Source organism: Mustela lutreola, chromosome 7 (genome assembly GCF_030435805.1).
Source record: "Mustela lutreola isolate mMusLut2 chromosome 7, mMusLut2.pri, whole genome shotgun sequence".
Lineage (NCBI taxonomy): Eukaryota > Metazoa > Chordata > Mammalia > Carnivora > Mustelidae > Mustela > Mustela lutreola.
The window spans coordinates 51,851,819-51,879,119 of record NC_081296.1 but is presented as its reverse complement, the minus strand read 5'-3'; the positions used below and the strand labels follow the sequence as shown (position 1 = coordinate 51,879,119).

The following is a 27,301-nucleotide window of genomic DNA, read 5'->3' as shown; positions in this document are numbered from 1 at the left end:
GAAACATGGTTTCCCGAGCTCCGGGGTCCCCGGCGATTTCCCCAGCCAAACATTCTCTACCCGGTGCCCACTTTGAGATGGGAAGGAAGAGTCAGGGCTTGGGAATCACACTAACTCTGACTCCTACCAGTCGGTGTAACCTCTCCCACTCTGTTTCCACTAATGTACACGGGGAATAGTGAGACTGACCTGGCTGCATGTAAACCACTGAACGTATTTGGAAGACAGAATGTGCCCTGGCTCATCTCTCCACTTAAGCTTCCCTTGCTTCCTTGGGAGAGGACTCGGGATTCCCTTGCCCGCTCTGGGCTTCTTGGAATCAGGCTTCTTTTTTGTTCAGAAGTCGGACAGCTGAGGCTCACCATTCCTGAGTGCATTTGACGCTGCCCCGTCCACCTCTCTGGAAAATACTGCTAAGAGAGTAATGTCTGCGTGAATTTCGGTTGATCCCAGGTCCCTCTTGCCGTCTCCGTGACCTCTTTGTCTTACCAGTGACAGCTTCCGTGAACTTCTGTGGCCTTGACCGGGCTCCCTATTAGGTCCACTGAGTCCTTATGACTCCGGCTCTCCGGACTTTTTGCAGATCTGCAGAGGCGGTGGCGATGCTATCGGGCACCCAGGCAGCGCCTGCGGGATTCGAGGACGCGGAGCTGCGGTGCCGCGTGGCTCTGGAGGAGCTGAGCCCGGGCGGGCAGCCGCGAAAGCGCCAGGCCTTACGCTCTGCGGAGCTGAGCCTGGGGCGGAATGAGCGCCGCGAGTTGCTGCTGCGGCTGCAGGCGCCTGGGTCCGAGGGGCGGCCGCGCTGCTTCCCTCTGCGGGCCGCTCGTCTCTTCACGCGCTTTGCGGCGGCCGGACGCAGCACACTGCGGCTCCCCACCGACGGCGTCCCCGGGGCAGGCGCTGTGCAGCTGCTGCTCTCCGACTGTCCCCCCGACCGCCTGCGACGCTTCCTGCGCACGCTGCGCCTCAAGCTGGCCGCGGCCCCAGGGCCCGGACCGGCCTCCGCCCGGGCGCAGCTGATGGGACAGCGGCCCCGCGACTTCGTCACCATCAGCCCCGTGCAGCCCGAGGAGATGCAGCGCGCGGCGGCCACCCGGGTCCCGCATGCCACGCCAGTGAAGCGGCCCCTGGAACCCCAGGCGGGAGCCAAGCCCAGCACTGTGAGCGCAGGAAAGGGGGGACGCCTCAAGGAGGGATGTGCCCCTGAGATGGAAGAGACCCAGGGGCCCAAGTTGGGGTGGGGGGAGGTGGTGACAGGACATGGGAGGGGGTTGTTGGTTATCTCAGAGGAGATGCCCATCCAACATCTGAGCATGACAGAGATGTGGAAATTGTGCCTGTGTTTCTGAGTGCAATCCCTGAGTAAGCTAGAACAGGAAGAGCAGGCCCACCTCATGGTGAAAGAGAAGGAGATTTCAGAAGAAAAAGTCGGAGGCTGTTGGGCCTGGAGAAGGAGAGGAGCTCTTGGAGAGAAGTGGCCAGCAGTGTCAGGCACAGCCAACAGTTCTGATCAGTTGGAGGGGACAGAGTCTGGAAGGTCTGACAGTGTTTGTGAACTGGGACGCCTGGATCACAGACCACAGGGTTTTGAGACTAAGCTGGGGAGAAGATGGAGATGGAGCCAGGCAGGGTATTGCTATGAGACAGGCAGGTTTGTGATGGGAAGAGAAGTGAGAAGGAAGGACCTGTGAGAGAACCAGGAGATTTAGGGAAACCAGGAGACAGAGCCAAGGGAGGATCCAGACCCAACCAGTGCAGTTACCAGGGCACCAGGGATCAGTGGAGATCCAGCCTTGAGCCCTTCCTCAAGGAGAGACCTGGCCTGGAGTAGTTATTAGTAAGATCTCCTGGGGAACCAAAACTGCCCACGGGCTTCAAGGAATGAAACCAGCAGAGACACAAAGGGCTACCAGGCCTAGCATGGCATACAGGCTAAGAAGGGAGGGGCAATGCCTAAGTGGGAGTAGGAAGCCCTAAGATAATCCTGTCCCCCCACAGGAAGCCCCAAGATGGCCCTTGCCTGTGAAGAGGCTGAGCTTGCCCCCAACAAAACCACAGCTTTCTAAGGAGCAGGCTGCTGTGCTAAGGGTTGTCCTGAAAGGCCAGAGCATCTTCTTCACTGGGAGTGCAGGTAGTGGGGGGAGAGGGGGCAGCATCAGGGGTTGGGGGAACGGTGATGGGGTAGGATAGAGGAGCAGGAGACCCTGACTTTACCCTCTCTCCAGGGACAGGGAAGTCTTATCTGCTGAAGCGTATCCTGGGCTCACTGCCTCCCACAGGTACTGTGGCTACGGCCAGCACTGGGGCGGCAGCCTGCCACATCGGGGGTACCACGCTCCATGCCTTTGCAGGTAAGTGGGAACCTCTGGGGCTTCAGCAGGAAGCCAGCCAGTCCTGTGAGATAGGAGAGGGGGCTCTGGGCTGAGACATGGCTAGGGTCTCAGGCTGCATGGAATCACTCACAGGCATCGGCTCAGGCCAGGCTCCCCTAGCCCAGTGTGTGGCCCTGGCCCAGCGGCCAGCTGTGCGGCAAGGCTGGCTGAACTGCCAGCGGCTAGTCATCGATGAGATCTCCATGGTGGAGGCTGACCTGTTTGACAAGCTGGAAGCAGTGGCCAGGTCAGTATGTGCAGCAAGGGCTGGGTTTGGTGGTTTTCCATCTGGAACCTGGCCACCTCAGCTTCTAAAGTCCCCCATGCTCCTATGCAGAGCTGTCCGGCAACAGGACAAGCCTTTTGGAGGGATCCAGCTCATCATCTGTGGGGACTTCCTACAGCTGCCACCTGTAACCAAGGGATCCCAGCCCCCGAAGTTCTGCTTTCAGGTATCACTCACCCTCCGGCCCTGGCCCCCGACAGGTGCCTGCTCTTCTCCCTGAAACCCCTACCCTACCCCCACCAGGCCAAGAGCTGGAGAAGGTGTGTCCCAGTGACTCTGGAGCTGACCGAAGTGTGGAGGCAGGCAGACCAGAACTTCATCTCTCTGCTGCAAGCTGTCAGGCTGGGAAGGTGCGCCCTGGTGAACAGAGAAGGGGGAAAAGTGCTTCATGGTCCCATAGAAGGTGGTCACTCTCTGAGCATTGGGACTCTGTCTCCTCCAAGGTTGGGTCCCCATCACCCAGCACATGCCCTGGTGCAGAGTAGATGTCAGGAAAATATGGGCACATGGGTACACAAGAAGAAATCAGAGATGTTAATACTCCTACTTCACAGATGCAGAAATGGGGCGTTCAAAGAGGTGAAGTGACTTGCCCCAAATTCCAGCCAGTAAGTGACTGGGCTGGGATTTGAACCTGGCCTGACTCTAAAACCCAAGTTCCTTCCACTCTTAGAGGCTACAGCATCATTTGGTGAGGGAGAGAGTTTTCAGGCACCATCCCACCCCAACTAGGACAAAAGGTTGAAATGCTGTGACTATTCTAATGTGCAAGCAGGCAAGAGGCCAGGAAGGCCAAAGACATGGGCCAGAGTTGGGCCTTGAAAACCAGATTGTGACAGGAGGTGGTGGTAGTGAGGGGCTTTCTATGCTTAGGGGCCCTGTCACAGATATATGAGTCAGGTAGGAAGGCACACAGCACACACCAGCATATGCGGGGAACAAGAGGAAGATTGAGTGGCAAAGCAGAGAGAGATGTAGGTCTTAAGTTTTCCCCCCACTCTCAAATGATTTGCTGTCACACCCAGGCTTCTCCAGTGGATGACGGCTTGAGATAGAAACACAGGCTAAGGGCACCTGGCTGGCTCAGTTGGAGGAGCAAGAGGGTCTTGATCTTAGGATTGGGAGTTTGAGCCCCACATTGGGCATAGAAATTATTTAAATAAATAAATATCATTGAACATTATATCAGAAACTAACGATGTGCTATACATTGGCTAATTGAATTTAAATAAAAACAAACAAACTTAAAAAAGAAAAGAAACACAGGCGAAATTTTTGCTCCCAAGGCAGCAAGCAAGCAAGGCTAGAAGACTGTAGCCTGGAGGCCAGTCTGATGATAGGCTACCAGTATGACAGGATATCAACCTCAGTGCCTTATCGAGGTCCTCTGAACCTCTGGTCTATGCTCACTCATCATATCCAACTTCCTCAGGAGCACTGGGGTGGGAGGGTGGCTAGCTCCTACCTGGGGACATTCACAGGGAAGGGAAGGGTGCCTCCTTCTGTGGGAGCAGGGGAATGATCTGTGAATGATCATTTCCCATGTTGGGGCTCCGAGTGGGGAAAGGCAAGTTAGCCAGCCTGGGGACCAATACATTCTGCCTTGGTGCCCCTTTCTAATCCCCAAGTCTGACCCATGCCCTACGGCTTGGGCCATTATCAGCCAGGTGCCCCACCTTCCCTGGTGTTCAGGTGGGCTCTGCCCTGACAGCCTAGCCCCTACAGGTGCTCAGACGAAGTGACCCGCCAGCTCCAGGCCACAGCCTCCCACAAGGTGGGGCGAGATGGGATTGTGGCCACAAGGCTCTGCACTCACCAGGATGACGTGGCCCTCACCAATGAGAGGCGACTACAGGAACTACCAGGTGAGCAGGGAACCAGGGCTGGTCAAAACCAGCTGGGAAGGGCCATCAGGCTGGTGTGGGTCTCCACCCCCACCTAACAGCCTGGGCCCTTGGGGCCATTTGGCTATTTAGACCCCCAACCTCTCTGGCCATAAAGACTCTTGTATTTGGGACGCCTGGGTGGCTCAGTTGGTTCAACGACTGCCTTCAGCTCAGGTCATGATCCTGGAGTCCCGGGATCGAGTCCCGCATCGGGATCAGAGCTCCATGGGGAGTCTGCTTCTCCCTCTGACCTTCTCCTCACTCATGCTCTCTCTCACTGTCTCTCTCTCAAATAAATAAATAAAATCTTTAAAAAAAAAACACAAACCTTATATTTGCAGATGTAACTGTGACTTTGAGAGGCATGACCTTGAATAGGTCAAGGTCACTGAGCCAGTAAATGCTGGAAGTAAGATTTGAACCCAGGCGCCTGATTCCAAAGCCCCAGCTGTCCCCACTACCCCCTTCTATACCCTGGTCTAACATGTGGTTTTGGAAACTGAACCACAAGTCAATGACTTGTAATCTGTTTGCCTAACTCTTTTTTCCTAGGTGAGATGCACACCTTTAAGGCCATGGACAGCGACCCTGAGCAAGCTCGAACCCTGGATGCCCAGTGTCCTGTTAGCCAGATTCTTCAACTAAAGCTGGGTGCCCAGGTGAATGGGAAGCAGAGCCAAGACCTGGGGGCTCTGGGCTTCCCCGGTGCTTGCCCCTCAGCCCAGGCAGCTCCATAGCCAGAGGGCCCAGCTGTGACCCCAGTGAACTCCCTCCCTCCTGTTCCCACCCACTTTCCTGTCTTCAGCTTCCCACTGCTTCTTCTTGCTAGGCCTGGGGCACCAGCAACAGTGCTTTGGACAAGCCCCTTTCCCTTGCTAAAGCTCAGTTTCTGTGAGAGGGCCCTGCTTCTTCCTGTGATGTTGGGGTGGGCCAAATGGGAGACTTTCCTTAGGTTCTGAAGGGCACTTAAGTGTTGGAAGAGGGGTACAGGACTGGGGCTATCCCTCACAGTTTTTGTCCATGCACATTCCCTATAATAGAAACAATCATTTTTCAGAGCCCTGTGATGCCCGTTACCTTACCGCTCCTTACTCTCTCCTGAGGCAAACAGCAAACGTCATTCCCCTTTGACACCAGGGGCAACTGAGACTGGAGAAAATAAAGCCACTTGCCACAGGGGTCACAGTCAGGCAGTGACGGAGTTAAGGATTAGGACTTTGTACCTCTCCAGGTGTTCCCCTAGCTTCTTGGAACTGTCCTAGCGACTGCTGAAGCTGAGGCCAGGTGGGGCCATGGCTGCTCTCTGTGACTCAAGTTTGCTTTCTCTTGCAGGTGATGTTGGTAAAGAACTTAGCAGTGTCCCGGGGCCTGGTGAATGGCGCCCGGGGCGTGGTCACTGGGTTTGAGACTGAGGGGAGAGGTAAGCAATGGGCCTACTGTGTGAGTTTGCAGCCCTGGGGTATGTGTGAGGAGAAGGCTAGGTTGGAGGGGTAAAGCCTGCTCCTCACCTCTGAGCCCTGAAGCAGGGCCAAAAAAAGGTGGGACTTCTCCACGCTTCCCTCAGGGCTGCCCCAGGTGCGGTTCCTGTGTGGAGTCACTGAGGTCATCCGTGCTGACCGCTGGACGGTGCAGGCCACAGGGGGCCAGCTCCTCAGCCGGCAGCAGCTGCCCCTCCAGCTGGCCTGGGCAATATCCATCCACAAGAGCCAGGTGAGCAGCCAGTGTGGGGGATGGGGAGGGGCAGGGCAGATGGGGGACAGGATAGGCCTGGGGCATGTTGAAGGAGGTTCTTAAAGGCTTTATGGAGGTTGAGCTTGCCCTGGATGGAAAGTTTCAGACCAGTGGTAGAATGAGCCTTTCTTTTGCACATTTCCTGTCCTCCTTCCTCTACCTTTCCCAGATACACACTGTCCCCTCTGTCATCTCCTTTCCTGCCATTGACTGAGCCACTACCAGATGTTAAATTTAATCCTGACAACTCTATGAGGTGTAGATGTGATAATCGGTCCCATTTTACAGAAGGGAAAAACCAAAGCTCAGAGTGGTTAAGTAAGTTGTCCAAGGTCACACAGAGAGGGAGATACAGAGTCAAGATTCATTTCCTTGCCTGTCTGATCCAGGCCTGAGCTCTTTCCTTTCACCCCCATCCCTCTACTCTAATCCTCAATCTGTGTTTCCTGGACCTGCTCCTACTCAGACACACAATTTCTATCAATCTGTCTCTCTGCCTTGAGACTCTCCAGACTGACTGAAGATGTCCAGGGGCAGTCTCTGGGCCGGCGCAGGTGGGGTCAGGTTCTTGTGCACAAGGGATTTCAGGCTAAGCTGGTGCTCACTCTGTCCCTCCGTTCCCCCAGGGCATGTCCCTGGACTGCGTGGAGATCTCTTTGGGCCGTGTGTTTGCCAGTGGCCAGGCCTACGTAGCCCTTTCCCGGGCCCGCAGCCTACAGGGCCTGCGCGTGCTGGACTTTGATCCCATGGTGGTTCGTTGTGATCCCCGTGTGCTGAGCTTCTATGCCGCCCTGCGGAGGAGCAGGGGCCTCAGCCTGGTAAGAGGGAGTCCCCTGTTGGTGGGTCATATGGCATGGGAAGCCAGGAGCTAGGACAGAGGGAAGGCCAAGGGGCCATGGGGTCGGGATGGCAGAGCCTTCTCCAGCTCTGTTGGGAGCAGGGGCAAGAGGAAGGAGATGCTGGCCACTGGGCTGTGGCCCTGGGGAACAGCATGAGTCCATAACTGGATTTCTCTGTCTCTGATCCAGAAGTCTCCAAATGATGATGAGGCAGCCTCAGACCAAGAGAATGAGGACCCAAACCTTTGAGCCTCAAAGAGAAGACAAATGGTGGTCTCCCCTTCTACCTCCTCCCTAGTGGGCCAGGGCTCCTGGAAATAACTGGGGGAGGATAGCCAGTGTCTCTTTCTGCCTTCTGCAGGGCTCTCAGTCTCCTGGCAGGGCACAAGGGAGAGCACTTTCCACCCATTTGCCAGCTGTGCCTCAGTTTCTCTCCTTGTCCTGGGTGAGCTACTTCCAGGAATAGGAGAAACCCTTTTCAGGCCAGTTGGGAATGGGCCTATGGTAGTACCTGGTGTTCTAGAACAAAGCTGTCTGTGAGGGCTGGCCCAGGGCCAGGCGGTTGTGAATGGTGCTTTCTTGGAGCTGCAGAGGGGAGAGGCAGTGAAGACAGGTACTCCAGGAGCAGGAATAGGCTATAGGAGCCCTGGACTGGGAGACTCTGGGCAAATACAGGCCCCAAACAGAGAAGGGAACTGGGGTTAGTTTCATAGGTAGGCCCAGGCTACACAGGCCAGGACAAACCCCTTCCTGAGCCTAACCTGAGGACACTCAATGCAAACCATGTGCCTGTATCTTAAGCTCCTTTTTTGGAGAAGAAATAGTATTTAGGGGTATTGAGATGGATGTTCTCAGATTACATTTATTTAGGCCAAATAAATTTGTGAGTTGTATAAGGACTATGAGTTGAGTCATCTGCTCTCTTTAAGAAGGCATCCCTGCCTGGGAGACGAGCTACACCTGTAGCCAGGGCCCTCTCCCCATGGGTGCACACAAGGTGTTTGCTACATCATGACACCCTTATGTGAGTTTTTGTTAGGATCACTGGTTATTTGGAAAGCTGAGTTACCCGAGATTGGTGACTCACAATGAAATGACAAGGTGAATCACTGTTGCCCAGGGTTCAGACAAGGACACAGAAGAGAATTCACACGGCAGGATATGGGCCTTCCGTCTCCTCTCTGGTTGCATAGTCATGGGGGTTTCCCATTCTTCCCATCCACTCTCCAGAGGAAGGCTGGAGAGAAGTTAGCAGGTGAACAAGTTGGAGAAAGGCATTTAGGAAAAGGGAACTGTACGGTACAGAGGCACAGAGGTGTGAAAGATGGAGCTTAACGTTCTGCTTTATTAGACTCGAAAGCAAGACAAAATGGCAGTTGGGTGAGTCCGGCATATTCCTAAGGGTGCTCAACATGGGGAGGGGTGGATAGAACCCCTCTGGGGAGAAAGAGGGTCTCTTGGAGTCCCACTTCCAGCTAAGCACCACTTGTATCCTGGGCCTGAGAGCTCTGCCCTCAGGCCAGGCGTGACCTGCCTTGGATGGTAATCAGCAACTTACAGTTCTATCTCCTAGAATGAGCCAAAGCCCTTGGGATGGAGAGACCTGGCTTAGATGTCTGAGTTCCCCCATGGCACTCCACACCATGACTCCAGAAAGGAAATACTTCACAAAATGTTTGATAGGGGTGCCTGGGTGGCTCAGTGGGTGAAGCCTCTGCCTTCAGCTCAGGTCACGATCCAAAGGTCCTGGGATCAAGCCCCCGAGTCGGGCTCTCTGCTCGGCTGGCGGGGAGCCTGCTTCCCCCACCCTCTGCCTGCCTCTGCCTACTTGGGATCTCTTTCTCGCTTTATAAATAAATAAAATCTTAAAAAAAAAAAAGTGTGATAAATGAAAGAATGAGCCCCCTAAGAGGCAGGGATGTTTACTCTGATCTTGCAGAGGAGGGAGCTGAGCCAGGCAGTGGCAGAGCTGGAACTCAAACCCACCCCCCTCCCCCTCTCCTCCACCCTTCCTGGAGCCCTGCAGAGGAAGTAAAATGTGGGGCCGAGATGGCAGACCAATGGAGTGTCCACCAGCACCCCCCCCTCAGGAGGGATGCCCAGGAAGGGTTAGCTACGCATGATTCATCCTGGCATATTTTGCCTACCGCCACAGGGCCAGTGGTCATCCTCAGAGGCCCTGGATCCCAGAGTAACTAAGCCCTCCTGCTCCCCTATCACCACACACTGAAGACCACTAGGTGGCGCTAAGTGGTCAGTCCCTTCCCAGAGACCTTGCCGGTCCTTTGTCTCCTCGCGGTCCCTGGGCGGGGCTCGCGGGTTCCTCAGGAGCTGGGTTGCCCAGCAATTGTAGGGAAGAGAGATCCCTCTGTTGAGAAGTTTGCACCAAGTAGGTGTGGAGGACCTCATGTTTGTGTTCATGAGCCCTCTAGTTCTTTTTTCATAATAACTCTGAGAAGACAGTGGGACATTATCCCCACCTCATCGGAGAGAGAACGAATTTCATGAAATGTTAGATGGCTGGGCGAAGCCACCCTACAAGCTGGGTCTGGAACCCAAGTCCCAGCTACAGGGAGGGTCCTGGGGTTTTTGCGAAGTCAGCAGAGGGCCATGAGGCTCCAAGTGGCACTGCCACTTCCCATGCGACCTTGAACAAGCTGCTGAAATCCTCAGCCCTAGTCTCATCATCAGCAAAGTGGGTCTAAGAGCGACCAACAGAGTTAGGACAAGTACAGAGCTGGGGTGGAGGCAGGCATGGGTGACCCCTCTTGATTACCTCTGTTGTGTCTACACTGCACTTACTCCAAGCCGCCACCCTGCACCGACCCCCCACCCCCACTTCTCCCCCTGCTTCTAGAGTAGCCCTGAGGATAACAGAAATAACAGGATCCAGAGTAAATGAAAAGTTCTCTTTCAGTCTTCCCTCCTGGAGGACCCAGACTGTGCCCACCCACCAAAGGAAGGGGAGAATGAAGGGCCCCTCAACAAACATGAGGTCCCAGCCCTAGTGAGTACATTTGTCAGAATCAGTTCTCTTCCTTCCTCTGTCCCTCCTCTTCTTCTTTTTTAAAGTAGGCTCCATGTCCAACATGAGGCTTAAAATTCACAACCCTGAGATCAAGAGTCCCATGCTTTACCAACTGAGCCAGCCAGGCACCCTCTCCGTTCCTCCTCTTAACAGAGCTTTGACGACCCTTTGAGTGGGATCTTCAGACTGAGATTCCCAAGGAGGAGACAGGCTCACAGAAAACTGGCAGCTCACAGGGTCTCCACTATAAATGGCAGAGCTAGGATGGGCATAAAGCCTCACCCTGGTATTCAGAGGCTTCGGAAAAAGAGCAAGCATGGGTGCTTTCAGCCCCTAGCTTTGTCCACACACTCAAGACCCCATTTCTTTTTTTCCTCCCCCATCCCCCGCCCATTTTTTTTTTAAGAGAGAAAGAACACAAACGGGGAGCAGGAGGCAGAGGGAGAAGCACACTCCCCACTGAACGAGGATCCCAGAACCCTGGGACCATGACCTGAGCTGAAGGCAACTGAGCTACACAGGCACCCCTTCTTTAAGATTCTGAGAGCATCTCCTGCTGAGACAGAAACAGCTGGGAGGGGTCAAGATGGGAGGGGAAGGGCTTGGACGGAGACCCTAAATGGGGAAGTGAACTCAGGGGCCCAGACAAGCCCCGCAGGGAGGGGACTGACTGCTACCCCACCTCCCACTCCTCAGACTCTCACTCCCTTGACTCCAGCTCCTTCCTTGCCAGGAATGGCCCTTCATTTCCTCTCCTGCTGGTATTGGGTTCAGTAAGCAGAGCCCCAGCTCACCTGCAAGGTGCGGAGTGAGGAAGGCGTCCAGTTACATCCTGGTGCTGGGAGGACAGGCAGGGGCAACCTGGAGGCAGGAGCCTAAGGTCTGGGAACTGACGGTGGGACCAAGTGTTGAGGGGGAGGCCCGACACCCCTGTGGGTGCCCCCCCATCCCTGCCATAGGGGCCCTATCTTTTGGACTCCATGCCTCCCTGAACTCCTCCCACCTACTGGAGGCGGTTATGGAAAGACATCTGGTAGCTAGTGCGCCTCAGTTCCCTGAGCTGGGTCTCAGTTTCCTTATCCTCGGAATGGGGGTAGGTTGGGAATAAGCGCCGCTGACCCATTCCCTGCAGCCTGGGATTGTGCTCCATAAACTTGAAGGGCTCTGCACACCCCTTTCCTTTTTTTCTCTCCACCCAGGGTGGCCTCCTCCCCCGCCCCTCACCCTGGGCCCTGGCACCGCACTCCATGCCTATTTAAGGCAAATCTCCTGATCTCCTTTTAAATAACATTCGCTTCTTGTTGTGGAGAAGACAAGCAAGGCCTGAGTTTAGGGAAAGGGGAGGGGAGCCCCAGACAGCCCATCAGAGAGTGGGGGGAAGGGGATCTGGGGATGAAGCAGGTTTGGGAAGGTCCTTGCCCCACCCCCCACTCCCAGCCTCCCATTTGGTCCCCTTACTGAACAGGCCTTTGATTGGCTCAAACCCCTTTAGACGAGCTGGGGCACCCCCAGAATGCTTCATGCAGCCCCTTACAGGCAGCGGGGGTGGGGAGATGAGGAATAACAACAGTCCCAGGGCCTGGGATGGGTGTATGGTTGGGAGAAGGAGGAGCACAATCGGGGTGACCAGGAAGGGGAGTGGGAGGCTCTGGGGTAGGATCAACATCTGATCTCCACAGCCTGCCCACTCTGAAGGATGAAACATAAACATTTTTTGGTTCTAGAATCTGAAGCTCAGATAGTCCAAGAGACCTTCCTGGAGCCGCACAGCTGATGAGTAGAAGGGTCTGAAATACAAGCCTGGCCTGGCTCAAATTTAATGCTTTCTTCCTCTTCATGCAGGTGTCCTTGCGCTGGGGCTGTATGTGACACCTGACAGTGACTCTTATCAGGAACAGGGCCTCATTGAAAGGCCCCCTGCACACACCCTCCCTCTGCTTGCCCATGTCCCAGGGGGTAGGACCTGATTCCTTCCTTTCTGCCTGCTTCTTCTTTCCTCCAGGCCCACCAGACCCCTCTCCCCTTCTCCTGCTTGACTTGGTTCAAACACTGAGAAAATTGTAGGTAGAAGGTAGCATGTCCCACACCCCTCCAGAGGAGGCAGACCTCTGTAAGACCCCTGCAGGGCCCTTCCTTCAGATCTTAAGGGGAAGATCTGAGGCTGCCCTCTCCAGCTTCCTTCTCTCCCCTTTTCTTAGTCTTTCTGCCAGGTAGCCATCTCCCCAGCCTCCCAGCTCAAGCAGGGCTAATTTCCTTGCGGTCTTCATGTGACTGAGTTGCCCTCTTCAGGGTTCAAAAGGAGAGGGTCAGGGATCCTTTACAGATCATGTTGCCTTCTTAGGACCAAACACTCACTCCTTAGGCATGTGAGCTCCAGCAGAACCAGCCCCAACCCGTGTCAGTGTCAGGCTGGACTGGGGGCTGGGGGGCCAGAACAAGAAGCCCTAGCCTTTCTCTGGATACTTAGAGCAGAAAGGGGTCTTAGTAGTCAGTGGGTCTGATGGCCTCCATTCACAGATGAGCTAACTGTGACCCAGGCAATGAGAGGGGAGGCTCTGGGTTTCCACAGTGAGACAGAAGCTGAGTTGGATCATACTGGGATCCCTGATTACCCCAGGTAAGGACCTGCCTCCATCTGCAGTTCCCACCTTCCTGGGGGGGGGGGGGGGTAGAACTGCGGGGTCCTAGAGAGCCAGCTGGCAGGATGCTTGCTGAGACAATGGCTGGGGCTGTGAGCTCCTGCCCACACCCCATTCCTTCCCCCCAGGGTGGTGTGTTTGACAGGGAATTACCTTTGACCCTCAGAGACATCCTTATTGCCAACTCCAAAAAGACTCTTAGCTGGGCCTCACAGCAGGCTTTCAGCTGGAGGGTTTAGATCCTGGTCTTCTGATGACTGACCAAGTAGATTCTCAGAAAACTTCCCAAAGACCCAGGAAGCAGTGGCTGGCAGGAAATATGTTATTAGGAGACATCTAAGGGAAGAGAAGTCAGAAACTAGATGCTTGGAGACTTCGCATTCTGGGGTATAAACACTCTCAACCACTTACTAATTATAGGGCCTTGGGGGGATTATCTAATGTCTCTGAGCCTCGGCTTCCTCATCAGTAAAATGGGGACAATAATATTGTCTCATCCTATGACAAAAGAATTGAGTGATGTATGCAGAGTGCTTAGCTCATGGCCTGGTACCTCATACATGCTCAAAAACGGTAACTATAATCCTTGTTGAAGACAGACGGGGGCGCCTGGGTGGCTCAGTCGGTTAAGCATCTGCCTTGGGCTCAGGTCATCATCCCAGGGTCCTGGGGTGGAGTCCCATGTCTGGCTCCTGGCTCAGCTTCTCCCTCTCCCTCTGCCCTTCCCCTCAGTTCATGTGCTTGCACGCGCACTCTCTTTCTCCATCTACTTAAAAAAAAAAATTTTTTTTTTTAATGGGGGTGATTGGGTGGCTCAGTTGGTTCAGTGTCTGACTCCTCGGGGTACTGAGATCAAGCCCCACATCAGGCTCCAAACTCAATGCAGAGTCTGCTTATTCCCCTCCCTCCCCCTACTTGCTCTCACTCTCTCTCCGATAAGTAAAATCTTGAAACAAAACCAAACCCAGATGGATCAAGGCTCCCAGCTGAGGCAGGAAGGGCTGCTGGGAAGCAGGGAGGCACCAGGGCACAGGCTGTTCAGCCAGAGGTAGGCAAGTGGTTAGTAGCTAGAATAAAAACACACAGTCCCAAGTCTGGTACTACAGCAGTCTACGCAGACTATTTCATTTAAACCTCAGTCTCTCCCTTCGTCAAAACTAGGTCTTCAGGACAGAAGCTTCCTAAGGCCTTACTAGTTCAGTGAACACTTGACTTCCGTTTACAGATGTTTTCAGTGTACAAAGTACTTTTGACTTTATAGAGCCAACTCTGTGAGTGTTCTGGTAGTTGTCAGTGGTCACATAACCAGGTCTGGGACTCGAACTAGGGAGGATGGCTCCATCTTTCCCCAGAGCCTGTGGCATACGGCTCTGAGAGGGGTGGGTAAGACCTGAAGCCCCACCAAGGGCCCAGGGAGGAGCATGGCCCTTGAAGGCAATGACGTCATGGAAGCTTGGCTCTGGCTCCTGCCCAGCGTCCGGTTCTGTCGGACTGTGCCGGGGCCCAGAGGCCTGGATCTGGAACTCGTCAGCCCCACCTGTCAGCCCTCCCCTGGCCAGCACCCGGGGGCCTTCAGTTATCACTAAGGAGAGTGTGGCTTCAGTCCAGGGGCCCTGCATCCCTTCCCTGCTGGAGATGCAGGGCAGGGAGCTGTGCCCCATCAGCCAAGTACCCCTGGTTTGACCAAGCTCTGATATATGACAGGTACCATGAAATATACAAAGACCTCAGTTATTCAACAAATATTTATTGAACACCTATAGTGTGCCTGGCCCTGAGCTGGCTCCAGCGAATCTGACAGAAATTCTTGCCTTCACTCTAGTAAAAGAAGTTGTAAAGGAAAGCAGAAGTGTGAATGGGAAATAAAAAAGAGAGTGATTCACTTTACACAAAGTAGTCAGAGAAGGCCTCTGAGCTGAGAGAGGGAAGGACAGCTAGACAGAGCAGGCCCAACAGAGGTAAGGGCCCACACCAAGGCCCTGAGATAGGAAAATCTGGAGTGTCTGGAGAGCCACAGACCAGCAAGCTCTCCCCCAGTAAGTGCCCACCAGACAAATGAACATCACAAGGATTTCTGCTTCCAGCCAAGATGGAGTAACCAAGACTGGATTTACGTCCCCACCTAAGATGGCTAAAATACCCCACAAAATATATGAAACAGTGGTCCTCAAAACACTGGATGTCAGACCACGAGAGTCAGGAAACAAATGAGGAGAGCCCTAGGAATGCTCCACCTTACTGTCTGAAGAACACTTCCAGATCAGAGCACTGGGAGAGGAAGGCAGGTGGGGTCCACATTCTCCTTGCACTGACAGGATGAAGTTAGGAGTCTGGGGACACAAGGCAGAGAACCAAAAAGGAACATACTGTACCCAGAGAGAACTCTGGAACACTACATAGGGTACATCTTTAATCATCCAGCTTGGTGTCTGCATGTGAAGAAACTACTAGAAAGCACAGTTAGAATCAACCAATATGATTAGAGAGAATAATCCTTGGAGCTCACACAAGGCTGGGAATAGGGCTGGCTCCCACAAACCAGAGTGGAAATCTCACAATTAATGGGGCATTGAGTGGAGCACTCACAAGACCTTTTGACTCAGAAGTGGGTGAAAACAAAACACTTCTCTGGTCCCATCTAACAAAAGCAAGATCTGAAAAAGGACCAAACTATTTCCAAGTGCTTTTGCACCCCGCAACAAAACTCAAGAATACGGATAAGGATACAGAAATGTCCAGCATCTAACAAAATAAAATTCACAATGTTTGGCAACTGATAAAAAGTAGCATGTATGCAAAGAAACAGGAAAGTATGACCCATAATGAAAAGAAAAAAACTGATCAATTGAAACCTACCCAGAAATTACCCAGATGATAGAATTAGGAGACACAGACATTAAAACAGTTATTGTAACTATGTTCCATATGTGCAAGAAGATAAAGCAAAGACTGACCATGTTAAATAGAGAAATAGAAGATATTACCTAATAGACCTCAATTGAAATTCTAAAGCTGAAAACTATAAGGTCTGAGATAAAAAATACACTAGATGGATTAATGGAACATTAGATGTGGCAGAAGACTAGTGAACTTGAATACATAGTCCCAGAAACTATCCCAAATAAAATACACAGAGAAAAAGGCCTTTAAAATAATAATAACATGGCACTGGGGAGCCATGTGACCTAATATATTTGTGTAACTAGAGTCCCCCACAGAGGAAAGAGGATAAGAAAAAGAAATACTTGAAGGGAAAGGAAGAAAAAACAACTGAAAAACTTCTAAGTTTGATGAAAACTTTGATGAAGATTTGATAAATCCATAGATCTCAGAAACTAATGAACCCCAAGCACAATACACATAAAGAAACTATACCAAACTCTCTGTTTCTCCCAGCTCAATAGACAGCCACATCATGTGCAGTGCCAGCTGGGGCCCTGGGACATAATGGTAAAGGTTGTGGTAAATGGATTTGGCCATATTGGATACCTGGTCATCAGGGTTAATTTTTTTTTTTAAGATTTTATTTTTAAGTTATCCCTACACTCAATGTGGGGTTCGAATTTACAACCCCAAGATTAAGAGTAGTGTGTTCTACCAAGTGAGCCAGCCAGGCGCCCCAAGGGGAGTACTGCTGCCGTCAATGGCCTCTTCATTGATCTCAACCACATGGTCTGCATGTTCCAGTAAGATTCCACATGTGGCAAGTTCAATGGCACAGTCAAGACTAAGAATGGGCAGCTTTGTCATCAATGGAAAGCTCCTTTCCATCTTCCAGGAGTGAGATTCCACCAATATCAAATGGGGTGATGCTGGTGCTGAGTATGTAGAGTCTGCTAGTATCTTTACTACCTTGGAGAAGGCTGGGGCTCACTTGAAGGTAGAGCCAAAAAGGTCACCATCTCTGCCGCTTCTGTTGATGCCCCCATGTTTGTGAAGGGCATGAACCATGGAAAGTAGGACAGCTCCCTCAAGGCCCTCAAATGCTTCCTGCACCACCAGCTGCTTGGACATCCCTGACCAGTCTCATCCATGACAACCTTAGCATCATGGAGGGACTCATAACCATAATCCATGCCATCACTGCCACCCAGAATATTGTGGATGACCTCTCTGGTAAGCTGTGGCATGATGGCCATGGGCTTCCCAGAACATCATTCCTACTTCTAGTGGCACTGCCAAAGCTGAGGGCAAGGTAATTCCCGAGCTATATGGGAAGCTCACCAACATGGTCTTCCATGTCTTCTCTCTCAATATGTCAGCAGGATCTGACCTGGTCCCTGGAGAAAGCTGCCATATTTGATAACATCAAGAAGGTGGTGAAACAGGCATCGTAGAGGCCCCCCAAGGGCAGTCTGGGCCGCACTGAGGACCAGGTTCATCCTGCAACTTTAATAAGGATACCCACTCTTCCACCTTTGATGCTGGGGCTTGTGCTACCTTCAGTGAACACTTTGTCAAGCTCATTTCCTGGTATGAAAATGAATTTAACTTCAGCAATAGGGTGATAGACATTCTGGTCCACATGGCCTCCAAGGAGTAAGAGTATCCTAGACCAACAGCTCCAGTAGGAACACAAGAAGAGAGAGACCCTCAGCTGCTTGAGAGTGTTTACCCTAACTCAACCTCCCAACACATTGAGGCTCTACAGTCTCCATTCCAGAATCCCTGAGGAGTGGGAGGGGCTTAGGGAGCCTTCCAAGTTAAGTACCACCAATAAAGTACACTGGACCCAGCCCCCTCTCCTCCAAAAAAACCTATACCAAGGTATATTTTTAAAATGTGATGGGGCGCCTAGGTGGCTAAGTGGGTTAAAGCCTCTGCCGTCGGCTCAGGTTATGATCCCAGGGTCCTGGGATCGAGCACCCCCGTCCCCCTGCTTGGCGGGGAGCCTGCTTCCACCTCTCTCTCTCTGCCTGCCTCTCTGCCTACTTGTGATCTCTTTCTGTCAAATAAATAAATAAAATCCTTAAAAAATAAAATAAAATAAAACGTGACAAAGAGAAAGATTTAGAAGTGGCCAGAATGGGGCACCTGGGTGGTTCAGTCAATTAAGCATCTGATTCTTGATCTGAGCTCAGGTCTTGATCTCAGGATCATGAGTTCAAGCCCAGCATGGAGCTTACTTAAAAATGAAAAAAAAAAAAAAATACACACACACACACACACACACACACGTAAAAGCAGCCAGAGTAAAAAGACATACTAGATACAAACAAAAATAATGCTAACAGATTTTCTTTTGTCAGAAAGCATGCAAGGAAGAAGATATGGAGCTGCATCTTTAAAATACAGAAAGAGGGTTGCCTGGCTGGATCTTGAATTCATGAGTTCAAGCCCCATTTTGGATGTAAAGATTTAAATAAATGAATAAATAAAAACTTGAAAAAAAATACAGGAAGAAAAAATACAATATTAACCTAAAATGTTAACCTAGGTTAAAAAAAAAAAAACTTTCAAAAATGAAAGTGAGACCACAGGGGATGAAATTCGAAATTAATGACAAAAGGAAATCTGGAAAATTCACAGACATGTGGAAGTTAAGCAACAACTCTGAACTAAGCCATGGTCCAAAAAAGAACTCACAAGGGAAGTAGAAAATATTTTGAAATAAATTAAAATCCTGTATCAAAGCTTATGGGATGCAGCTAAATTAGTGCTGAGATGGAAATATATCGCTGTCAATGAAAAGAAATATCTGAAATCAATACCATAACCTTTCACCTTAGAGATACTCTAAAAAGAAGAGCAAACTAAATTTAAAGCAAGCAGAGATAAGGAAATAGTAAAAATTCGAGTGTGAATTAATGAAAAGGAGAATAGAAAAATAGGAAAAAACCAATCAACCAAAAGCTGTTTTTTGAAAAGGTCAACAAAACTGACAAATCTTTGTTACAATGACCAAGAAAAAAGAAAAGACTCAAATCACTAGAATCAGAAATAAGGAACTTCTTACTGCCAACCTTATGAAATAGCATTATTTATAAAAGCATAAGAAATACTATGAACAACTGTATGTCCATAAATAACTTAGGGGTGCCTGGGTGGCTCAGTGGGTTAAGCCTCTGCCTTCAGCTCAGGTCATGATCTCAGCGTCCTGGGATCAAGCCCCACATCCCATCCGCATCCGGCTCTCTGCTCAGCAGGGAGCCTGCTTCCCCGCCTCTGCGTGCCTCTCTGCCTGCTTGTGATCTCCGTCTCTCTGTCAAATAAATGAATAAAATCTTTTTTAAAAATTTAATAACTTAGGGACGCCTGGGTGGCTCAGTTGGTTGAGCGGCTGCCTTCGGCTCGGGTCATGATCCCAGCGTCCTGGGATCGAGTCCCACATCGGGCTCCTTGCTCGGCAGGGAGCCTGCTTCTCCCTCTGCCTCTAGCCTGCCACTCTGTCTGCTTGTGCTTGCGCTCTGTATCTCTCTCTCTCTCTCTAACAAATAAATAAAATAAAAAAATCTTAAAAAAAAAATTTAATAACTTAGATGAAATGGACAAATTCCTAGAAAAAAAAAAAACTACTTAAACTGATTCAAGAAGAAACAGGCAATCTGTATAGACTTACAGCAAGTAAAGAGATCGAAATTTTTTTTTTTTTTTAGAGATTTTATTTTTAAGTAACCTCTATACTCAACGTGGGGCTCAAACTTACAACCCCAAGATCAAGAGTTGCATGCTTTCCCAACTTAGCCATCCAGGCACCCTGACATTGAAGTTTTGTGTGTTTTTTTTTAGATTTTCTTTATATATTCGATACAGAGAGAGAGATCACAAGTAGGCAGAGAGGCAGGCAGAGAGAGAGGGAAGCAGGCTCCCCACTAAGCAGAGAGCCTGATCCCAGGACCCTGAGACCATGACCCGAGCTGAAGGCAGAGGTTTAACCTAGTGAGCCACCCAGGCGCCCCACATTGAAGTATTAATTTAAGAAATTACCACAGCCTAAGATAGTTTCAATGATGGATTCTACAAAGTACCTAAAGAATAATTAATACTGGGGTACCTGGGTGGAATAGAACAAAGCTTGTGTCTGTGGTCAACTGATTTTCAACAAGGGTGCAAAGACCATTCAAGAAAGAATAGACTTTGCAGGGGCGCCTGGGTGGCTCAGTGGGTTAAGCCTCTGCCTTCAGCTCAGAGTCCTAGGATCAGGCTCTCTGCTTAGTGGGGAGCCTGCTTCCCTCTCTCTCTGCCTGCCTCTCTGCCTACTTGTGATCTCTCTCATATAAATAAATAAAATATTTTTTAAAAAATTATTTTATTTGTTCCATCACATGCTCCACTTTAAAAAAAAAAAAAAAAAAGATTTTATTTATTTATTTGACAGAGAGATCACAAGTAGGCAGAGAGGCAGGCAGAAAGAGAGGGGGAAGCAGGCTCCCTGCCAAGCAGAGAGCCCGATGTGGGGCTCCATCCCAGGACCCTGAGATCATGACCTGAGCTGAAGGCAGAGGCTTTAACCCACTGAGCCACCCAGGCGCCCCCAAATAAAATAATTAAAAAAAAAAAAAAAAAGAATAGTCTTGGCAGCAAATAGTGCTGGGACAACTGGATATTCATGTGCAAAAAAAAAAAAAGAAGTTGGGACCCTTACCCTTACTTAATATCACGTGCAAAAAGTAACTCAAAACAGATAAATACCTCAATGTAAAAGCTAAAACAATAAAATTCTTAGAAGAAAATGTAGGCGTAAATCCCAGATTAGGCAATGGATTCCTAAATATGATGCCAAAAGCATAACTAACAAAAGAAAAATGAGATGAAATTGACTTTATCAAAATGTAAAACTTTTGTGCTTCAAAGAGCACTCAGGAAGGCAAAAGGCATACAGAATGGGAGAAAATGTTTGCCAATTATATGTCTGATAAAGGACTTGTATATAGAATATATAAGGAACTCTTCCAATGCAATAATAAAAAGACAAACCAATTACAAATTGAGCAAAGGGTCTGAATAGACATTTCTCCAGAGAAGATACACAAATGGTAATAAGCAAATGAACAGATACTCGACATTATTCATAAAAACTTTACACCAGTAAATTTGATAACTTCAATGAAATGGACAAATTCTTTAATAGAAGACACAAAGCATGAAAGCTAACTCAACTAGAAATAAATAACTGAAATAGCCCTATATCTATTTTTTAAAGTCAGTTTCATTGTAAAAAGGGATAATCTTTGTGACAAAGGATGCTGGGCCAATCGGACATTCATACCCACATGAAAAGAAAGAAATTTAACTGGGACCGCATACATATGCCAAAATTAACACAAAACAGGTGACAGACCTAAGAGCAAAACTTAAAACTATAGGCAATTATTAGAATTTCTAAAACCAAAATGACTGAAACTAAGGATTTGGCGAGGATCTGAAGCACCTGGAACTTTCACACACGGCTGGTGGGAATGTGAAACAGTATGGTCACTTTGGCTGCATAAGCTAAGCATAGCATTCACCCACCATATGACCAAGCCATTCCACTCCTAGGTATTTATCCAAAAGAAATAAAAGCATATGTCTACATAACGACTTATATACGAATGTTCATAGGAGCCTGATTTGTTTTTTTTTTTTTTTTTTAAAGATTTTATTTATTTATTTGACAGAGATCACAAGTAGGCAGAGAGGCAGGCAGAGAGAGAGAGGGAAGCAGGCTCCCTGCTGAGCAGAGAGCCCGATGCGGGACTCGATCCCAGGTCCCTGGGATCATGACCTGAGCTGAAGGCAGCGGCTTAACCCACTGAGCCACCCAGGCGCCCCATAGGAGCCTGATTTGTAATAGTCCCAATCTAGAGACAACCTCAATGTCCATCAACGGCTGAATAGTAAACAAAATGGTCACATGTCCATGTAACTCGTTACGACTCAGCCACATAACTGAACTATTAAGATGTGTAATAGCACGGACACCTCTCCAAATAGTTAAGCTGACTGAAAGCAGACAGACAAAAAGGTACATATTGGAGGGCTCCATTTTTATAAATTCTGTAAATGCGAACTAGTCTAGAGGTACTGAAAGTGACTGCCTGGGCTGAGAGTCAGCGAGGAGCTGGAGGGATCAAGGAGGGCAGGAGGAAACTTTTGTTGGGGATAGATATGTTCACTGTCTTTTTTTTTTTTTTAATCTGCTTTTAATCTGATTTTTTTTTAAGATCTTATTTATTTATTTGACAGACAGAGATCACAAGTAGGCAGAGAGGCAGGCAGAGAGTGAGGGAGGAAGCAGGCCCCCTGCTGAGCAGAGAGCCCCATGCAGGGCTCGATCCCAGGACCCTGAGACCATGACCTGAGCTGGAGGCAGAGGCTTAACCCACTGAGCCACCCAGGCACCCCTATATGTTATAGTTTTAATTACTCGGAGATACTGAACTGACTCCCTGTCAATCACACATGCAAATGTAAATTCTCAGAGAAAGACCCTATTGGCCTACTTGGGTTAAGGACTACACGGTGCCTCAAGGTATGTGGTCAGGGGGCAGAGCCCCATAGGATGAACGTAACTGGTCTTACTTTCTGCAGAGGGAGAACAGGACAAGTGCTAGGAAAGTGCCTGGTGGACACACCACAAAAAGAGTGCCAAGAGAAATTACCAAGATACTAGCTGGAACTCAGGAGGCCTGGCTTGTTCTGTACTCAGAATTGTGGCTCTTGATAGGGCAGCATCTATATTTGTAATGCTCAAGTGAGCAGCAGCGGGAATCAGTGGAGGAAGAAATCACTCCCAACCGGGCAGTCTAGGAAGGCTTCACGGAAGAGGTGCCAAGGATATCAGCTCTCTGAGAAAATGTATGCCCAGCATTTGTGTGCCTTTAAAGTTTAATAAGTGCTTTCATAGCCTCTCTTTACAATGTAGACCTACCTTCTCAACCTCTCCCCTGGGGTTAGCTTTATTTTATATCCCATTGCACAGATGGGGGAAATGGCCAATAAGAGACATTGATGAACTTGCCCAAGTTCAAGAGTATGATATGACTTCTGCTGTTTTGACACCAGAGCCCTGGCTTGCCCCCTCTCCAAGGGTGACTTCAAACGGAGTGTGGGGAGAAGGGCTTGTTCACTGAGTGCTTAGCAGAGACTGAAAAGGGAAAAATCTTGGGTAGCATCTCTGAGCTGCTCTGCAGAAGATGCCCTGTCCCCTGCCATGGCATGACATTGCCTTTGAGCTGTGCTGCAGACTCAGCCCAGTTTCCGCCCCACTCTCCTGACCCCTCATCCTTCAGCTTCAACAGCTCAGGGGATCTTAAGACTCAAGATGTGAACTCATTAGAGCCCTGGAGAATGCCAAAGAAACCACAGGACCCACGCCAACCACCTGAACATAATCAACACTAACAGTCAAAAGCCGGGCCATATAAACACATATGGTACTGATTTCATTTGCATATACATTGTGGGGTGCATACCGCTACTGTCCCCATTTCACGATTGTGGGAAATTGAGGTTTAAATGACAGTTTATTCAGTGTCCCAGGTCACATAGCTGATAAGTGGTAAATCCAAGTGCGTCTGATGACAAATGAACTAAAATCATCCTGCTAAATTGATTCCTCTTCTCAGTTTGCCTATTCCTGCCGGTGGCACCAGCCCTGACACTGGGCCATTTCTCCTGCTTTCAGTGTCTTAGGACAACCTGCAACTCTGAAGTTGCTAGGGGCTCAGGTTGAGTGGCAGACAGGCCATCTGCACTGATATGGTGAGAAGCAAAGCGGGACTTGCCTCCTTTCTCTGTCAACCATGGATTTAATGTTGCTACTTTCTTTTTTAAGTTTTTAAGTAATCTCTACACCCAGTGTGGGGCTCGAACTCATAAGCCCAAGATCAAGAGTCATCTGCTCCACCAACTGACCCAGCCAGGTACCCCTGTTGCTTCTACTTTTAATCCCAACTTGGTAAGAGTTAAATTTAATTGTCAAATTTTATGTCCTGGAGTTTAAGAGCAAGGAGGGTTCCGGTCCTGCCCTGGCTTCCCTACTTTCCTGCTGTGTGATCTTGGCAGCTTCTAAACCTCTCTGAGCCACAGCTGTCTCATCTGGAACAGGGATTAACAACCCCAGCCTCTTGGGTTAGAATGTTGAGGGGAGATGAGATTTCCACTAGAGGCGGACAAGGCTTGGGTTGCTTTAAGCAGCACAACACATACTCCATCCATCCCTCTAACTGAAGCTACTACTATACTTCAAAACATTTAAAAAATATACTCAAGTTGGTCAGATGGTTAAATCTTGTTAAGTAATCTCTACACCCAGCTTTGGGTTCCAGCTCACAATCCTGAGGTCAAGAGTCGAATGCTCTACCAGCGAAGCCAGCCAGGCGCCCTGATGGTTAAATCTCTTTGATGCTTGCTTAGGTTTATTTATTTTGCCTGAAATGTTCTTCCAGTAAGTCCATGTGTGAGTCCCAGTGAGCCCCCAGACCTAACGGCGAACAGCTAAACTGAGGTCTCACTGCCCCCTGTGAGCCTTTCACATGCTAACATGCATTTCAGGCCTCCCGGAAGTATTACGGATGGAAAGGGAGCAATGGAAGCTCCCAAACTGGCTCCCTGCAGCACCTGCCTGTGTCTCCTCTCGGAGAAGGCAGCCACTGCTTCCCATTCACATTGGGTAGGCTTTTCCTCAATCTGTCCCTGGCTCCAGCCTCCCACTTTAAGCCGGAGAGACAAATGTCCTATCACATCTGGCTTTCTTCTCTGTCCTGCCCCTAGCGCCCTCCACCCAGGCCTCCTACTGCCTCCTGCTCCCCTCCTTCAAAGCTCTGTGAGGCCCAGTGCTTGTTTTTCTCTATCTTAAGGCCCTACAGTTGTCACCTCCTGAGACCCTTGGTGTAGCTCCCACCAGGGCCCTAGCCACTTGTGGACCCAATTTTCCTTCTCGCCTAACTCCTGGGAGTTTTTCTCTGTTCACCTGACACTCCACCCAAACCAGGCCCTCCACACAGAGTTTCCCTACACCCATGTCGTTTCCTCTGCCTGGAATGCCCCCAACTACCTACCCGTCTTCAGGGTCTGGCTCTAGTGCCTTGGCCTCCCGGGGCTTTCCCATCCAGTCTGGGTGAAGGCCACAGGGGCTTCTCATTCAGTTTGGGCAGAGGTCTTTGTTCTTGAGTCTGCTTTATCACTTGTGAGGTTCAGTGGACTCTTTGATATACAGTAGGTGCCCATAAATACCTGTAGCCGGAAAGAAGGAGTCTAGCCCAATGCCTCCATTTTGTGGCGGAGGCAGAGCTAAAGAGATGTGCCGGACCTCCAAGTGCTGCTAGGAGACAGGACCAAGTGGGCGGGGCTCTGCCCCAGGCTAGGCTTTTTTTGCCATTCGCCTGGGGAAGGAAGCCCTCCAGGGGCCATGTTTCCCTGGGAAGACAACCATCTAGAGCTCACGCCATAGACTCCTCTCAGCTAGGTACTCCACTGCTGTCCCTGACACACAGCCTCCAGTTGGGCAACCTGGCTCCCACTCTGTCTCTCGGAGCCTTCCACTGCCATTCCACGGTTCCGAACACCACCACCTTGATACTATCTGAGGCAGAAGGGGCCTTCAGGATGATCCATCTGGGAAGCCCACAAAAGCTTCAGGTGGTTCTTAACCCCTGAGGTGTATGCACAGCTGTGTCTGTGTGTAGATCTCTGGGCTGATCATCCAGAGCCACCACCTGAACCTCAGCGGTGTCCAAGACCCAAAAGAGATACAGAACAGCTTATCTGTGGAGCTTCCGTTATACAGGTGTTAATAGACATAATGGTACAACTGTACCTGGTACATTTTAATTGCTCTCTAAGGTACGGACTGGCCCACAGCCTGGTTTTGCAAACAAAGTTTTATTGGAACACAGTGACACGTTTGTTTCTGTATTGTCTGTGGCTGCTTTCTCACTATGGCTACAAGGGCAGAATTGCAACATGGATATTGACTGCATTGCTCACAAAGTCCAGGAAGAATTGGCTGCCGTTATGATAACTATTCAGGTAAACAGGAGGCCCTAAGCCACACAGCTAGTAATTTGGAGCTCGAATCTATGTCTATTCAAGAACCCCGTGATACATCTTTGTGCTTTTCCACTCACCTTTAACACACAGTGTTCATTCATTCATTCAGCAAGGGTTCAAGGAACCCCTTCTGTGTCCTCCAGCCTACTGGGGGCAAAGTCTGGGGGGAAGCCGATCTTACAGCTTTGTAGAATGACTTCACTTTGCCTCTAGGGCCCTTAAGTGACTAGCCTCATGTATCTTTTTTTTTGTCTGCTGAGTATACAAATATTCCTCCTACCTCAGGACCTTTGCATGTGCTGGCTTAGCTGGCACTTTCCTGTCATTCAGGTTCTAGCTCACGTATCACCATCCCATTAAAATTCCTGGGCTCAAGTCACTCTTTATTCTTACATGGCACTTAACACCAGGTGAACTACTTTATTACTTATTTTTTGTTGCTTTCCCTGAACCTAATGTGAAGTTTGTCTCATTCACTGCTAGAGCCTAGGGCCTAGAACAGTGCCTGAAACAATGGGCACTCATGGTACTCAATAATTGTTTATTAATGAAATGACTCCTGGATGGGGTGTCAGGCAATGTGACTTCTCTTCCTGGCTCTGTGAATCCACTCACTGAGCCACATTTCCCTTCTCTGGGCCTCAGTTGCCTCCTAGGGAAGACAGAATGTGAGAGTTGGATGAGAAGCCCCTATTCTTTTGGTTTGATCATTTTATGATTTGAAGGCATTTCCCAGGGACCTGCCATTGGTAGGTTTGGAGGTAACAGGCTATATTTGACCATGAGCCTGAGTCCCAGCCCAGGCCCTGGGGACAGATGAGAAAGTCTCTACTAAGGGATAAGGGAAGGAAGAGGGAGGGGGGAGGAGGTGGAGGGGAGATGCAAAATCAGTCAGGCAGGGAAGGCTCTGAGAGCTGCGGACCAGGGGCCAAGGAGGAAGCGCACAGAAAAGGGAGGCGGATGAAGAAGAGGGAGGATAGAGGTTGTAGGCAGAGCTTCTTCCACTTTCTAGCCTATGAGCTTTAGAGTTGTTTGAAATTTTTGTAACAAGCATGCATTATTTTTGTAACTGGAAAAATTAAAATGTGTATGCCCTTTGACCCAGCAACTCCATTTCTAGGAAGTCCCTGCAGATAGAGACATGTGTGAAATGACCCATATACAAAACTATTCAGGCAGCCTTGTCTGAAATGCCAAAATACTGGAAACAATCTAAATGTCCATCCAAAGGGGACAGACAGGCTAGATTAACCAGGGCACATCTAGAGAAATGGAGCAGTAGGGAGATGTTAAAGGCAAGAGCCTAGCAAGTCTGTAAGTGTGGATGCAAAATAATCTCCAAAATCCGTTCAGTAAAAGAAACAAAGTACAAAACAACAGTCACAAGATGCTGCCTTTTATATGAAAAACTATACTATACATACAAATGTTTATAAATTGTCAGATCTCTTTGTTTGTGTACCAGTTGCTAGGGGATAGGACTGGAGGGACAGACTCAATGTCCAATATTCTTCTTAAAAAGTTGAGGTAAAATTCATGTAACAC

The 27,301-nt window shown here is 49.7% G+C and overlaps 1 protein-coding gene and 1 pseudogene across 5 annotated transcripts in view; both read left to right on the top strand.

The window, feature by feature from the left end:
- PIF1 (PIF1 5'-to-3' DNA helicase) overlaps window positions 1-8,993 on the top strand; it is a 72,054-nt gene extending 63,061 nt beyond the window's left edge. For all 5 annotated transcript variants that reach the window (XM_059180788.1, XM_059180787.1, XM_059180791.1 and 2 more), the window contains 12 exons: window positions 584-1,160; window positions 1,999-2,131; window positions 2,226-2,351; window positions 2,466-2,619; window positions 2,710-2,824; window positions 2,902-3,008; window positions 4,384-4,523; window positions 5,097-5,203; window positions 5,877-5,964; window positions 6,109-6,254; window positions 6,902-7,093; window positions 7,304-8,993. In XM_059180788.1, coding sequence (XP_059036771.1) covers window positions 584-1,160; window positions 1,999-2,131; window positions 2,226-2,351; window positions 2,466-2,619; window positions 2,710-2,824; window positions 2,902-3,008; window positions 4,384-4,523; window positions 5,097-5,203; window positions 5,877-5,964; window positions 6,109-6,254; window positions 6,902-7,093; window positions 7,304-7,363 — 1,945 coding nt within the window. In that variant the 3' untranslated portion in view covers window positions 7,364-8,993. The remainder of the gene's footprint in view (window positions 1-583; window positions 1,161-1,998; window positions 2,132-2,225; window positions 2,352-2,465; window positions 2,620-2,709; window positions 2,825-2,901; window positions 3,009-4,383; window positions 4,524-5,096; window positions 5,204-5,876; window positions 5,965-6,108; window positions 6,255-6,901; window positions 7,094-7,303) is intronic.
- Window positions 8,994-16,338: 7,345 nt separating this feature from the next.
- On the top strand, window positions 16,339-17,899 carry LOC131835923 (glyceraldehyde-3-phosphate dehydrogenase-like; annotated as a pseudogene).
- The last annotated feature ends 9,402 nt before the right edge of the window (window positions 17,900-27,301 follow it).